This window comes from Symphalangus syndactylus, chromosome 15, assembly GCF_028878055.3.
Source record: "Symphalangus syndactylus isolate Jambi chromosome 15, NHGRI_mSymSyn1-v2.1_pri, whole genome shotgun sequence".
Classification (NCBI taxonomy): domain Eukaryota; kingdom Metazoa; phylum Chordata; class Mammalia; order Primates; family Hylobatidae; genus Symphalangus; species Symphalangus syndactylus.
The window spans coordinates 70481226-70495073 of NC_072437.2; the positions used below are offsets into that span (position 1 = coordinate 70481226).

At 41.8% G+C, this 13848-nt stretch overlaps 1 protein-coding gene across 9 annotated transcripts in view; it reads right to left on the minus strand.

Moving 5' to 3' along the window:
* Window positions 1-675: 675 nt before the first annotated feature.
* SGCG (sarcoglycan gamma) overlaps window positions 676-13848 on the minus strand; it is a 175190-nt gene continuing 162017 nt past the window's right edge. For all 9 annotated transcript variants that reach the window (XM_063618841.1, XM_055244028.2, XM_063618842.1 and 6 more), the window contains 2 exons: window positions 5063-5186; window positions 676-1462 (listed from right to left, as the gene is read on the minus strand). In XM_063618841.1, coding sequence (XP_063474911.1) covers window positions 1289-1462; window positions 5063-5186 — 298 coding nt within the window. In that variant the 3' untranslated portion in view covers window positions 676-1288. The remainder of the gene's footprint in view (window positions 1463-5062; window positions 5187-13848) is intronic.

Sequence of the window (13848 nt, forward strand, 5' to 3'; positions counted from 1 at the left end):
AGGGATAGAGAGTTGACTTTTGTACTTTCTTTTGATTCTGAGACTATGGAAAATGAATTTGAACTTGTATTTATAGTTATTAATGTGTCATATCATTAGAAAGTTGCAGTGCTGTGTGTTGGTCTCCCTACACCTGTTTGGAGATTCTTATAATAAGTAAAACAAAAACAAATCCACCACTTTTTGTGATAGAGGGCATTTGACAAAGTAAGTGGATGGCCTACACAAAACGAACCTGTCTTCAGAGGTTCAGTGTGTCCTATTTGATTTCTATAGCAACTTACACAGCCAATTGGCACTAAACATTTTCACAAGCTCTGAGTGTCTTGTTTCTATGAAGTTACATCCAGACTTTTGTCTATCATGTGGAGGCAAGTACCACAGACTAGCCCTTTGATCTTGGTAGAGACAAAACTTCTTTGGGCGTCAGTTTCTTTATTTGTTAAATAAGTTCTGTACAATTATCACATAGATGGGTGTTTTGGACACAGCACATGAAACTTTTTCAAAGTGAAAAGAGCTATGCAAATTTAGGTTTTGGTTTAATTTCAGTAGTTACCATGTGACCTTGTGACTTGTTCTACCTGAGCCTTTGTCACCAGTAACTTGGGGAAAAATAATACCTACCTCAAAGATTTGTGAGGATTAAAAAAGTAAGACACTCTTAAACTGTGAAATCTGAAAAATGAGGTTGATTTTTATTGCTTATTGACTGTATACAGAAAGTTTAATTTTGTGTGATTTATTCCTTTGACTACATCTTGAAAACCAGATCAACCTCAAATTCCCTTCAAAACTTGAAAATTTTCTTGTGAAACGTGACTGACTTGCATTAAACTGAAGGGAGGGTGTGAGGTTTGAATGCTATAAAGGAAATGCTGTATAGAACTTTGGAGCATTTTAGTATCAGCAAGGCTACTCTCAACAGGGCATTAGATATCCACAGTGGAGCATCATACGTTAACTCCACACAGCAACTCAACACTGAGTGTGTGCCCACACGGACAAGATAGGGGGAGGCGAGGCAGAATTCGCAATTGTTCTGGTGAAAATCCAGTGGAAAAACACATTGCTTTTCCATTTCTTCAACTGTTGTGTCTCACGTCCACGTGCATTTTGAGATCATGTAGTTTTGTCCACACACTTTGGCACATTTTTTTTTCTGAGTTCCTCTGGAAGCGTTTACTTCCCATCCACGCTGCCTCAGTCTTTCACGATGTGCAGCTGCTCCCTAGGTGTGAGGATCTGGGGCCGGCACTGCACAGCTCACCGAGAGGATGCAGGCGGCTCAGAGGCAGATGTGGCTGTGCTCCTGGCACGTGGTGCTCACTCCGGCCACAGACAGGTACAGCTTCCCATCTGGACACACACAGATTTCGTAGAGGCTCTGTGAGCTGCCAGAGGGACCCCATGTCCCCTGCACCAGCTTGGGTAAGCACACAGTTTCAGCATCAAGCACAAGCTGGTTGGGAGAAGAAGAGAGACGAGGCGTTAAGGAAGGGCCACCCTGGTCAACAGCAAATCCCCATTCTCACAAGATTTCCAATTAGTTTCTTCTCATAGAAAACAAAATAGGCACCTGACTTCATGTAAGTCATTTCGTAATTATCCGATTCTTTTAAAGCCTAGTTCTATTTTACATGCAGGCTGGGACTTCACAATTCCTTCCACATTGGAGGCAGGCACTTTCCCATTTTGTCATTGTTTGAGTCCAGCTGAGAAATGTGACCCCATTGTGAAAACATGTTTCACCTTTACAGTTGGTTTTTGTTTTAATAAACTGGGTTGCTTTTCAGTTTTGTGATGCTACACTTCTAAAAACGCCTTTCAAAATTATTTGTCAAACATATTAGAATTCTGCTGATTCACATTTATCTTGTGACTCACTGACTTTACATAAATCCTCTCCTCCGCATTAGGATAAAGTAGAATCCATCGAAATAGATTTATCTTAATAATTTTTACCCGTGAATGACAAAGTTTATCCTGATTTTATTCCGGATTTTGTTTTCCTACGAGAGGCAATTAAATTCATCCTACTAGCTGGCAACCATTTCCGTAATTTTTAAATATTATTTGAAACTGCACAGCCTCCTATTAGATGCTGAAAAGCAGTAGACACACAGACTAAGCCAATTAAAATGAAATGAAAACTACTGGATTTTCTGGTCATATGATAATTTAGTTAAACTGAAGCGCAAACAAAGAGCCATAGATTGAGGCTTGGAAATCTTTTTGATAAATAAAAATTGTCACATCCAGCAGCCAAACGTTGCCCACTCCAGGGCACTCACTTGTTACAAGGAATTAAACTGAATGTGGGTAGGCATAATTCTGTCCTTGCCAACAAGGAGAGCTCCTTCCTTTATGTTATGTGGCTCTTATCCTTGCCTTCCAATCTGTTAACAACCTGCTGTCTGCTGCGCACATTCCCCGGTGTGCACCTGCCAGGTGAGGTTTGATCACACGACCCCACAGCATTGCAAGCAGCTCTGCGCCCTGCGTGGTCTGGTGCAGTCAGGGTCAAAGAAGTCAAATAGGTGTTAATAAGTTTTTCAGGTAGAATTTCTTTAGGTTATTATCTAACGCCTCATTCTTGATTTTTATTTCTGCATTTATATGCTCCTGACATCACAACTTCATAGGTTATGACTTGCAGTGGCTTCCCCTGAAGACCTGTGTTCCACTAGCAGGCTGTCATCTGATGGGTCCTGCCCACACACTCTGGTGCTGTTCTCACAGCTGGCTTGATGATGGCACCATATCCACCTACACCTTTACTACACGTTCCTATTAATATCACAGTAATGCAGTTTCAAAATGTTGGCACCCATATTCCTACAGTAGTGTCTCAAAACCCTATGACATAATTAAGCAAATATTATATTCCCTATTTGCAGAGACAGGCCCAGAGAGGGCCGGATAAGATTTCCGAATTCAAACAGGTAATGAGGGAATTTGTTCCAGCACTGGGACTCAGGCTTCCTGACTTCCAGCCGAATCTTCTGCCCGCGGCACCACGTTTCACCTGTGGGGGCGGGTGGGAGGGGTGTCTGTGCATTGCCACAGGTGCGATGATAGGGCCCAGGCTGGGGAGGAGCTTGGAAACCCATGTGCCCTTTCGTTGTACTAACAGCGTCTGTGGACGTTTATCCCAGCACACTCACCCGGTGTATGAAGATGCACCTGACTGCAATAACACAGGCACTCCCTGAGAATGACTGTATGATCCAAGAAGAATGTGTGTTCAGACTTCTGAGCTGAGGAGTCTGGGAGTGGCCAACCCTGAGATTCAGTCCACATCTGTGAAGGACATCGGAGCGCCTGGCCCATCCCTTGGAACACAGGCCATATGGGGGATCGAGGCCCTTTGTTTTGGGCTAAATGGAAGTTGTTGCTAAGGGAAAATGCTGTATAACCTGCATGCTTTTTACAAATGGGAGCAGTTTTCCAGTCCAGCTTGCTGCTACTGGACCACCCTGTCTGTTAAATCCTCAATAAACCCTATGTCCTGTTCCATGGCTCTGGGTCTCTTCTTCGGCCTTTTGGACATGGTGCCATCCCTATTGGATTCCACAGGGTCTGGCATGACAGCCAGGCAATGGTGGCACGAGTGAACACAACCCACGTCACTCACGGCACTCTCTCTTGGTAAGACAGAGCTATGTACAAGACAATTCTTGCAGCACGGGCTTATTTTGAGCACATTCATACATATGAAAATATCTGGGGTTAGGCCAAGAAGATGAGATCAGTTGTTTGTACAAATCTATAAATATGGCATCATACAATTGGAATTGAGCTTATAAACCAAATCCTTGGTTTTCTTCTAGACCATTTAGGAACATCCCTAAAATGTCTGATTTTCTGGTTGACTGAAATCGAGATTTTTCCTTTTTTTTTTTTCTAACAAACAGCGTTCTGATATCAGTATTGAGCAGTGTGTGCTCTAAGCCTCATTGTGACTTTGGCTTGTGTCAGTGAGGTTTTAGTACCTCCTCCCCTGCTGTCTGCTGTTTCACTTTCCTTGGTTTTAGTTTTGATTTTAGTTATCTGCTGTCAACCTTCGTCTGGATAATATTAAATGGAAAATTCCAGAGATAAGTTATACATTTTAAACAGCACACCTTTCTGACTAGCGTGATGGAATCTCGAGCCGTCCAGGCCAGGACATGAATCATCCCTGTGTCCAGCATCTCCAGCTGTCTACGCTCCCAGCCTGTGAGTCACTGAGGAGCCGTCTCCACGGTGAGATCCACTGTTAAGTTATTATTGTGGTGCTTGTGTTCAAGTCACCGTTAATTTTACTTAATAATGGCTCCAAAGCACAAGAGCATTGATGCTAGCATATTGTTATAATCACTTCATTTTACTGTGAGTTATTGTTCTTAATCTCTCACTGAGCCTTATTTATAAGTTAAACTTTAGCGTGGGTATGTTACACAGGAAAACAAATAGTGTATACAGGGTTCTGTACTCTCTGTGGTTTTAGGCTTCCACTGGGGTCTTGGAACATATCCCCTGTCAATAAAGGGGGACAACTGTATTTCTAGACTTGAAGTCCCAGGTTTTATCTTTATTGTAGTTGACTTTGAAAAAACACTCTTATTTTTCATCTTTCATTTTCATTTAAACTGGAAATGCAGCTTAAGCGCAGCACTCTGGGCAGTGAAAGGTGACAGCAGTTGTTGGTGGGTGACTCCTAGTGACAGCCATCCCCAGAGAAGCTGGGTCCCTAGGAAATGGCAAAATGGACATTCTCTGTACACTGTGAACGTCTGTAGTGTTTTTTCCAACTTGAAAATAACAAGTCACTAAGTCACTTGATAGCATAAATGCCAGTTAAAGAAAGCTGTCTGGATCTAATACAGAATAATTTTAGACTTTCTTGGCCCTTCTTTCAATGCTAAATTGTCTTTCGCTTTCCTTGTACATTTGTTACTCTATGACCTTCATAATGTTTTCCTACAAACTACTAGAAATTTAATACTGATAGCTTTACAGACATGATACTCAGGAATACCATCAGAACATACAGTAGGAGGTCGATCTGTGAACTCACCATTCCATCACTACTATGAAAAAGAATATCCATTTGAGAAAGCGCCTCAATTTTCCCAGCGTGAGCTTGAATATGCACACCCCTTGGGGCATCCATGCTTAGACTCCGAGTGGGGGATTCTAATCTGAGATGAGGAAAAGAAGAAGAAGAAAAAAAAAGTATTAAAAAAAGCCATTCCAGCAATCCCTCAACTTAGCATGGGAAATATAACTAGGAAGATATATAAGTCTTCAAGTCATTCTCAAACGGTAACATTGTACATTATTCATTGGTAAGTCCAGAAATAATGTGAAGTAAGAAATAAACTTTGTATCAATGAAAGCCTATGAGATTAGTATCCTCTAAAAGCCGATAAAAACATTAGGCAGTCCTAATCCCATGCAGCAGTTTCCGATGGCATAGTTAAGTACTCTGGCATACTATTTCAGAAGAAAATGCCATTTATGAGTAACTATACAAAATTATTTTCGTTATGTCGCCCAGGCTAGAGTGGAGTGGCTCTTCACAGTTGTGATTGTGGCACATTGCAAAATCAAACTCCTGGGCTCAAGAGATCCTTCTGCCTTGGCCTCTCAAGCAGCTGTGTGGCAGGCTTGTTTTTTAGTTAAAACACCAATTTATTTAGGAAAAAAAGAAAGATTTAAGGACAACACATGCATTTTCCACATGTTCATGAGACAGAATATAAGTTTGGTCTTTTTAAATTATTATTTAGAAAGATTACAGGGCAAATGGAAAGATTTCTTTTGGAAAAAATAGTGAACTGATAGAACTGAAAGGAGGGAGGTTGGCCTCAGCTGGCTTTTGGTTTTGTAAAATTTATCAGACTCTCCTTGTGGTTAAGCCAAATATAGAAAGAGAACCAAAAATGTAAGAGCCAGAGGAATTCTCTTACTTGCCACTGCCTGGAAAAGGCTGTATTTCCACCAGATGGCACAATGTGATCATTTGAAACACTTTTCAGCTGCTCAGCCCCAAAGTTTGAAATGCCGATTTCAAGGAAATGCTTAAAGGGCAGTAGGAAGCAGAACAAACAGAAAAAGATAGGTAATTCGGAAGTCCTACTCACTGTAGGCAAGGGTTTCATGGGAGGAGAGGGGCAGGGAGCAGAGAGAAAGGGAAGTGGCTTAAGAGAGAAGTACCCCGATAATGAATCTGCACTTAAATTGACTGAACATTTATTTGACAGACTTTTTACATCTGATGAATTGCTCCCTTGAATTGGCAAGTTTTTTTTTTTTTAATCTACCACTATTTGTTATATAAGACAAAGTTTCATTTTCTGAGCATGTGAGGTTTGACCTGCCACACATTTTGAAGTCTGACCTTGAGTATGAGAAAACGCTTAGAGATAGTTATGGAATTTATTGGTCAGTCAAGTTAGGCTGGGGAACACTTTGGTACAGCTCCATATGCGTGGTCTGGCTGCCTGCCCAGTTTGCTTTTCTTTCTTTCTTTTCTTTTTTTTTTTGAGACAGACTCTTGCTCTGTCACCCAGGCTAGAGCACAATGGTGCGGTCTAGGCTCACTGCAACCACCACCCCCTGGCTTCAGGCAGTTCTCCTGCCTAAGCCTCCCAAGTACGTAGGATTACAGGTGCCCACCATTGTGTCTGGCTAATTTTTGTATTTTTGGTAGAGTCGAGATTTCACCATCTTGGCCAGGTTTGTCTCGAACTCCTGACCTCATGATCCACCCGCCTCGGCCTCCCAAAGTGCTGGGATTACAGGCGTGAGCCACCATGCCTGGCCCCAGTTTGCTATTTTGACCTCGGATAATTGTCTACATTTTTCCTGCATGAAGGAAGGAAAGGAAGGAAGAATACAGAAGCACCTTTTAAGCCTGATCCATTTCAGGCAAACCATCTGTGACCTTGGAGATCCTTGTGAAAGTGAGTGTTTCCAAGATCAGTCATTAAATGACAATAAAATGACCTCAATTTGATCATTTACTAGTTTTTAACCGTGTTATAGTGTGACACTGCTAAGAAGAGCAAACTTCTTACCCTTTGCATTGTTTCTAGACTTGGAGATGAGAAATTTCAGTTCAACCCAGATTGAGACACATTTTACCAAAAGGCTGAGATAAGATTGCTCTGAAGTATACATTTCCATTAACACATTGAACAGTACTCAGATACAAAATAATTTGTTTTCTGTCTTTGTTATATTTTAGTTTGCCAGTTAGATATCTAACTACCCTCTTTTCTGAATATGTAAATATATAAATATTTACTTATGACTTCAATGAAAAGTAAAAGAGTTTTGAACAGTGTCACAGAAATATATCCAAATGCTTATGTGTGTGTGTGTAATATTAAATATATATTATATATAAATATGTATCTTTCTATATTAAATATTTAGGTCCCATCACAGCAGTTTTCTTCTTAGGACATAAGACACTGGACATAAGACACTGACTTTGCTTTCAGAATTTCATTCACTCTCTTCTCATTAGTTCAATTAAAGATGTATACAAAAGACTTGGAAGTTGACTTTGAGAGATCTCACAGTTGATTGGTGTATTAGTCAGGGTTTCCTAGAGGGACATAACTAGTAGGATATATATATGAAGGGGAGTTTATTAAGTATTAACTTACATGATCACAAGGTCCCACAATAGGCCGTCTGCAAGCTTAAGGAGCAAAGAGAGCCAGTCCAAGTCTCAAAACTGAAGAACTTGGAGTCCAGTGTTCGAGGGCAGGAAGTGTCCAGCATGACAAAAGGATGTAGGCTGGGAGCCTTTTCACATTTTTCTGCCTGCATTATATTCGCTGGCCACTGATTAGATGGTGCCCACCCAGTTAAGGGTGGGTCTGCCTTCCCCAGCCCACTAACTCCAGGGATAATCTCCTTTGGCAACACCCTCACAGACACACCCAGGACCAATACTTTGTATCCTTTAATCCAATCAAGTTGACACTCAGTATTAACCATCACAAGTCCACCCCTTGAACCCATACACATCTCCTGAGATCACACATAATCTTCAAATAAAGATAATAAGGTCATAATTACGCCTAATACAACTATCCTTCGTACAACTGGAAACACACCAATCCCCAACCCAAATACTATTACATAAAGTTAACAATACTTAAATGCTGATATGAAGTCAATAAATCTTATGTAAGATGATAGAGGAAAATAATAAAATAAAGTGTATACATGCACAAGTATGTTTTTAGCAAAAAAAAAAAAAAAGGAGAAAATACTCATGACAATTACAGTCCCCGTTTCTGAAGCTGGTCACGTGGTCATAGCTGGTATTGATGACTACCTTCTTGAACTACCCATTTTGTATTCCCTTTGCCATCAGCAAGCACCTCAGCAGGTCATGGCTTTTTTCCTGGTGGAGTGAGCCAAACCTTCATTCCTGAGAGGTCTGGGCTGTCTGTAGTCTTGCCTGGATTGGGCTGTTGTAGCTTCCCACTGACCTTAATCACAGGGCATGGTAATACTAAGAGATGCCCTAATGGATCTCCTGTATTCCATGCATATTCTTCCTTACCTCTGTGGTGTAGTAGACTGATTTCAACTTTTTTTTTTTTTGAGACGGAGTCTCACTCTGTTGCCCAGGCTGGAGTGCAGTGGCGCGATCTCGGCTCACTACAAGCTCTGCCTCCTGGGTTCATGCCATTCTCCTGCCTCAGCCTCCCAAGTAGCTGGGATTACAGGTGCCCACCACCATGCCCGGCTAATCTTAGTAGAGACAGGTTTCATCGTGTTAGCCAGGATGGTCTCACTCTCCTGACCTCATGATCCACCCACCTTGGCCTCCCAAAGTGCTGGGATTACAGGTGTGAGCCACTGTGCCTGGCCAACTGATTTCATCTTGATAGTCTGGGTCAATCACCCCAGCCAACACTGTAACTCTCTTCTTAACCTGTTGACTTAAATGTAGGAGGAGCCCAAAGTGTCCAGGTGGCAATCTTAACTTTCAATTTAATGGAATCGTTGTTGTGTCTCCTGGTGGCAGTGTTTCTCCCTCTGGAACTAAGACCTCTAGGCCAGCAGAACGTAATTTCGCAGGAACAGGAAGCAAAAATTTTGCTAGTGGATCACTGGGGTGATGGCGAGTGGTGCCACTTCCACTTCCACCCCTTGATTCCTGGACCCATGAATCCTGGCTATGGGAGAAACAGTACCACATATTGGACGCTGATTCAGAGCATACATGGCCTTCTAGAGAACTCTGCCCAGCCCTGCAAAGTATTGTCACCTAGTTGGCATTGTAATTGTGACTTTAAAAGAACATTCCACCTTTCTATCAATCCAGCTGCTTCAGGATGATGGGGAACATGGTAAGACCAGTGAATTCCATGAGCATGAGCCCACTGCCACACTTCTTTAGCCATAAAGGGAGTGTCTTGGTCAGAGGCAATGCTGTGTGGAATACCATGATGGTGGATAAGGCATTCCATGAGTCTACAGGTGGTGGTCTTGGCAGAAACATTGCATGCAGGATAGGCAAACCCATATCCAGACTAAGTGTCTATTCCAGTGAGGACAAACCTCTGCCCTTTCCATGATGGAAGAGATCCAGTATAATCCAACTGCCACCAGGTAGCTGGCTGATCACCGCAAGGATGGTGCCATATCGAGGGCTCAGTGTTGGTCTCTGCTGCTGGCAAAGTGGGCTCTCAGCAGTGGCTGTGGCCAGAATAGTCTTGGTGAGCGGAAGTCCATGTTGCTGAGCCAATGTGTAACCTCCATCCCTGCCACCATGGCCACTTTGTTCATGGGACTATTGGACAATGACAGGGGTGGCTGGGGAAAGAGACTGAGTAGTGTCCTCAGAACGGGTCATCCTATCCACTTGATTATTAAACTCCTTCTCTGCTGAGGTCACCGGTTGGTGAGCACTCACATGGGATACAAATATCTTCACATTTTTTGACCACTCAGAGAGGTCCATCCACATATCTGTTCCCCAAATTTGTCACCAATTTTCCAATCATGCTTCTTCCAAGTCCCTGACCATTCAGCCAAACCATTGAATCAGTATATAATTGCACATCTGGCCATTTCTCCTTCCATGTGAAGTGCACAACCAGATGCACTACTCAAAGTTCTGCCCACTGGGAAGATTTCCCTTCACTGCTGTCCTTCAGGGATGTCCTGGAAAGGGGCTGTAGTGCTGCAGCTGCCCACTTTTGGGTGGTGCCGGCACATCATACAGAACCATCTGTGAACCAGGCCCTAGTCTTCCCTTCCTATGTCAACCGATCATAGGGAACTCCCCATGAGACCACTGGTGCAGGCTGGGGAAGAGAAGGCAGGGTGGCAGGAGGGGAGACCACGGGCATTTGAACCACTTCCTCATGTAACTTACATGTGCCTTCAGGACCTGCTCGATCCTGATCACGTATATACCACATCCATTTCATGATGGGATGCTGCTATGCACCACCAACTTTATGGCTAGATGGGTCAGAAAGCACCCAGTTCATGATAGGCAGTTCAGGTCACATGGTGACTTGATGACCCACAGTCAAACTTTCAGTTTCCACCAAAGCCCAGTAACAGGCCAAGAGTTGTCTCTCAAAAGGAGAGTAGTTATCTCCAGAAGATGGCAGGGCCTTGCTCCAAAATCCTGGAGGCCTCCACTATGATTCACCTATAAGGTCCTGCCAAAGGCTGCAAACAGCATCCCTATCTGCCACTGACACCTCAAGCACCATTGGATCTGCTGAGTCATATGGCCCAAGTGGCAGAGCAGCTTTCACAGCAGCCTGGACCTGTGGCATAGCCTTCTCATGTTCTGGACCCTGCTAAAAACTGGCAGCCTTTTGGGTCACTCGATAAATGGGCCAAAGTAACACACCCGAATGAGGAATGTGTTGCCTCCGAAATCCAAATAGGCCCACTAGGCATTGTGCCTCTTTCTTGGTTGCAGGTCGGGCCAAATGCAGCAACTTATCCTTCACCTTAGAAAGAGTATCTTGACAGGCCCCACACCACAGGACCCCTAAAAATTTTACTGAGGTAGAAGGTCCCTGAATTTTAGTTGGATTTATTTCCCATCCTCTGGCACACAAATGTCTCACCAATAAGTCCAGTGTGTTTGCCACTTCTTGCTCACTGGATCCAATCAGCATAATGTCATCAGCGTAATGGACCAGTGTGACATCTTGTGGGGGCAAAAAGCGATCAAGAACTCCACCCTTAATATTCTGTTCCTTTAGAACCACTCCTGGTACTAAAATCTGTATTAGTCAGGGTTCCCTAGAGGGACAGAACTAATAAGACATAGATCTTGTATATATATCTTATTAGGGACAGAACTAATAAGATATATATATATATCTTTTATATATATATATCTTTTATATATATATCTTATATATATATATATATAAAACCTATAGCAGACATCATTTCATTTAAAAAATTTAGAAGCATTTCTCAAAGTCAGGAAGTAAACACAGACTAATACACCAGTCAACTGTGAGATCTCTCAAAGTTCAAAACTCTCTCTCTCTCTCTCTCTCTCTCTATATATATATATATATATACTGTTCAAAACTCTCTCTATATATAGCTATAGATATATAGCTATATATAGATATAGATATATATAAAGGGAAGTTTTACACAATCACAAGGTCCCACAATAGGCTGTCTGCAAGCTGAGGAGCAAGGAGAGCCAGTCCAAGTCTCAAAACTGAAGAACTTGGAGTCTGATATTTCAGGGCAGGAAGCATCCAGCACAGAGAAAGACGTAGGCTGGGAGGCTAGGCCAGTCTCGCCTTTTCATGTTCTTCTGCCTGCTTTATATTCGCTGGCAGCTGATTAGATTGTGCCCACTGGGGTTAAGAGTGGGTCTGCCTTCCCCAGCCCACTGATTCAAATGTTAATCTCCTTTGCCAGCACCCTCACAGACACACCCAGGATCAATACTTTGAATCCTTTAATCCAATCAAGTTGAGACTCAGTACTTTTAAGTTGTGCTCCTTTTTAAATAAAAATAAATAGAAGTCAGTAATTTTCCAAAGTTTACCCCATATTCATTTTTAATTGAATTTATAAACTATGAACAGTCAAACATGTATGACCTTAATAGTTATTGCTCATGTAATATTAATGTCATTTTTTAAAAAAGAGAAGGCTGGGCTCAGTGGCTCACGCCTGTAATCCCAACACTTTGGGAGGCTGAGGCAGGTGGATCAACTGAGGTCAGGAGTTTGAGACCAGCCTGGCCAATATGGTGAAACCCTGCCTCTACTAAAAATACAAAAATGAGCCAGGCATGATGGTGGATGCCTGTAATCCCAGCTACCTGGGAGGCTGAGGCAGGAGAATTTCTTGAACCCAGGAGGCAGAGGCTGTAGTGAGCTAAGATCGTGCCACTGCACTCCAACGTGGATGACAGAGTGAGACTCCATCTCAAAAAAAAAAAAGAAGAAAAGTTACTGAAAAATATGAACAATGCATCAATTTAAAGCTTTTTCAGGCTCTTATTAAGCCCAAATTTTACAAATAAGATGAGAGACCAGGAAGCATGAATATAAGTATGATAAGAAAACCTAATATCTTATTTTCAGGAAACAGTTCAGAGGATTATCAATGGCTGAAAGTGGCTGAAGAATGGGTAACTCACCTTACATACCATACAAAAATTCCCAATTTTCAAAAAGTTGAAATCTAAGAAATGTACTCAGCACTAAGACTAAACTGAACATGATTTTTATATTTCTTTAAAAATTTCCTAGTATTACCTAATACATGTTTTTGGAGCCTTTTTTTTTTTTCAAATGTCACATTTGGAAAAACAATTTAATATAAAAGAAAATCTCCATATTTATCAGTACGGTTTTAAAATATGTATAGATTTAGGGGGTACAAGTGTCATTTTGTTACATGAATATATTACATAGAGGCAAATTCTGGTCTTTCAGTGTAACCATTGCCCAAATGGCATGCACTGTACCCATTAAGCGATTTCTCATCCCTCACCCCCTGATCCTCCCAGCCTGCTGTGGCTATCATTCCACATACTACGTCCATGTGTACACATCATTTAGTTTCCATCTATAAGTGAGAACATGTGGTACTTGCCTTTCTGAGTTATCTTATAGAAGTACAGTTGTTGAAATGACATTAAAAATGAAAACTGGTGAACACTTCCATATTTAACAATATGTTTTTAAAATCTTACTTCATGGCTTCAAGTACAATTATTCTTAAAATTTAGTCCCTTTCTAGTTTTCAAAACACCAAAATCAACCGGATTTACTCCTCTGGAAAAGACTGTGAAAGGCTTTTTGAAGCTGGCGTTGAGCATCTTGTGGGTTTTTATAAATTGGCATAGAGACTATGTGGAATTTCCACAGCTTTGTATTTAAAAGAGGAATTTTAGCTTATAGAAATTTCCCTTTGGTAGGTTCTTAGAAAGGATTCTATGAATATGACATTTGAATGAATCCAGATGCAATAAATTGTTATTCTTTCATTTGGAGGCACCTGGATTACTTGGAGCCAAAGAAGAAGCTAGAGTCTGCAGAGACACAGAAGGTGATTATGGGAGGGGATGGCGCCAAAGGCATAGGTGGCAGATGCAACCTTGGAAACGATGAGGCTCACCTTCTTCTATAAGGTTGCAAAAAAGGAACGAAAACATGCACATTTAGAGCAAATTTGAGAATTGGGCAGGAGAAAAGTGGAAAGGAGTTGTCAGCTGACTGAAGTGATCTGTCCAGAAAGGGTCACAGTGGTGGGTTTGGAGGTCAGAGGAGAAAGAAAAATAATTTCAATGAAAAAAATCTATTTTCTAATTTGAGA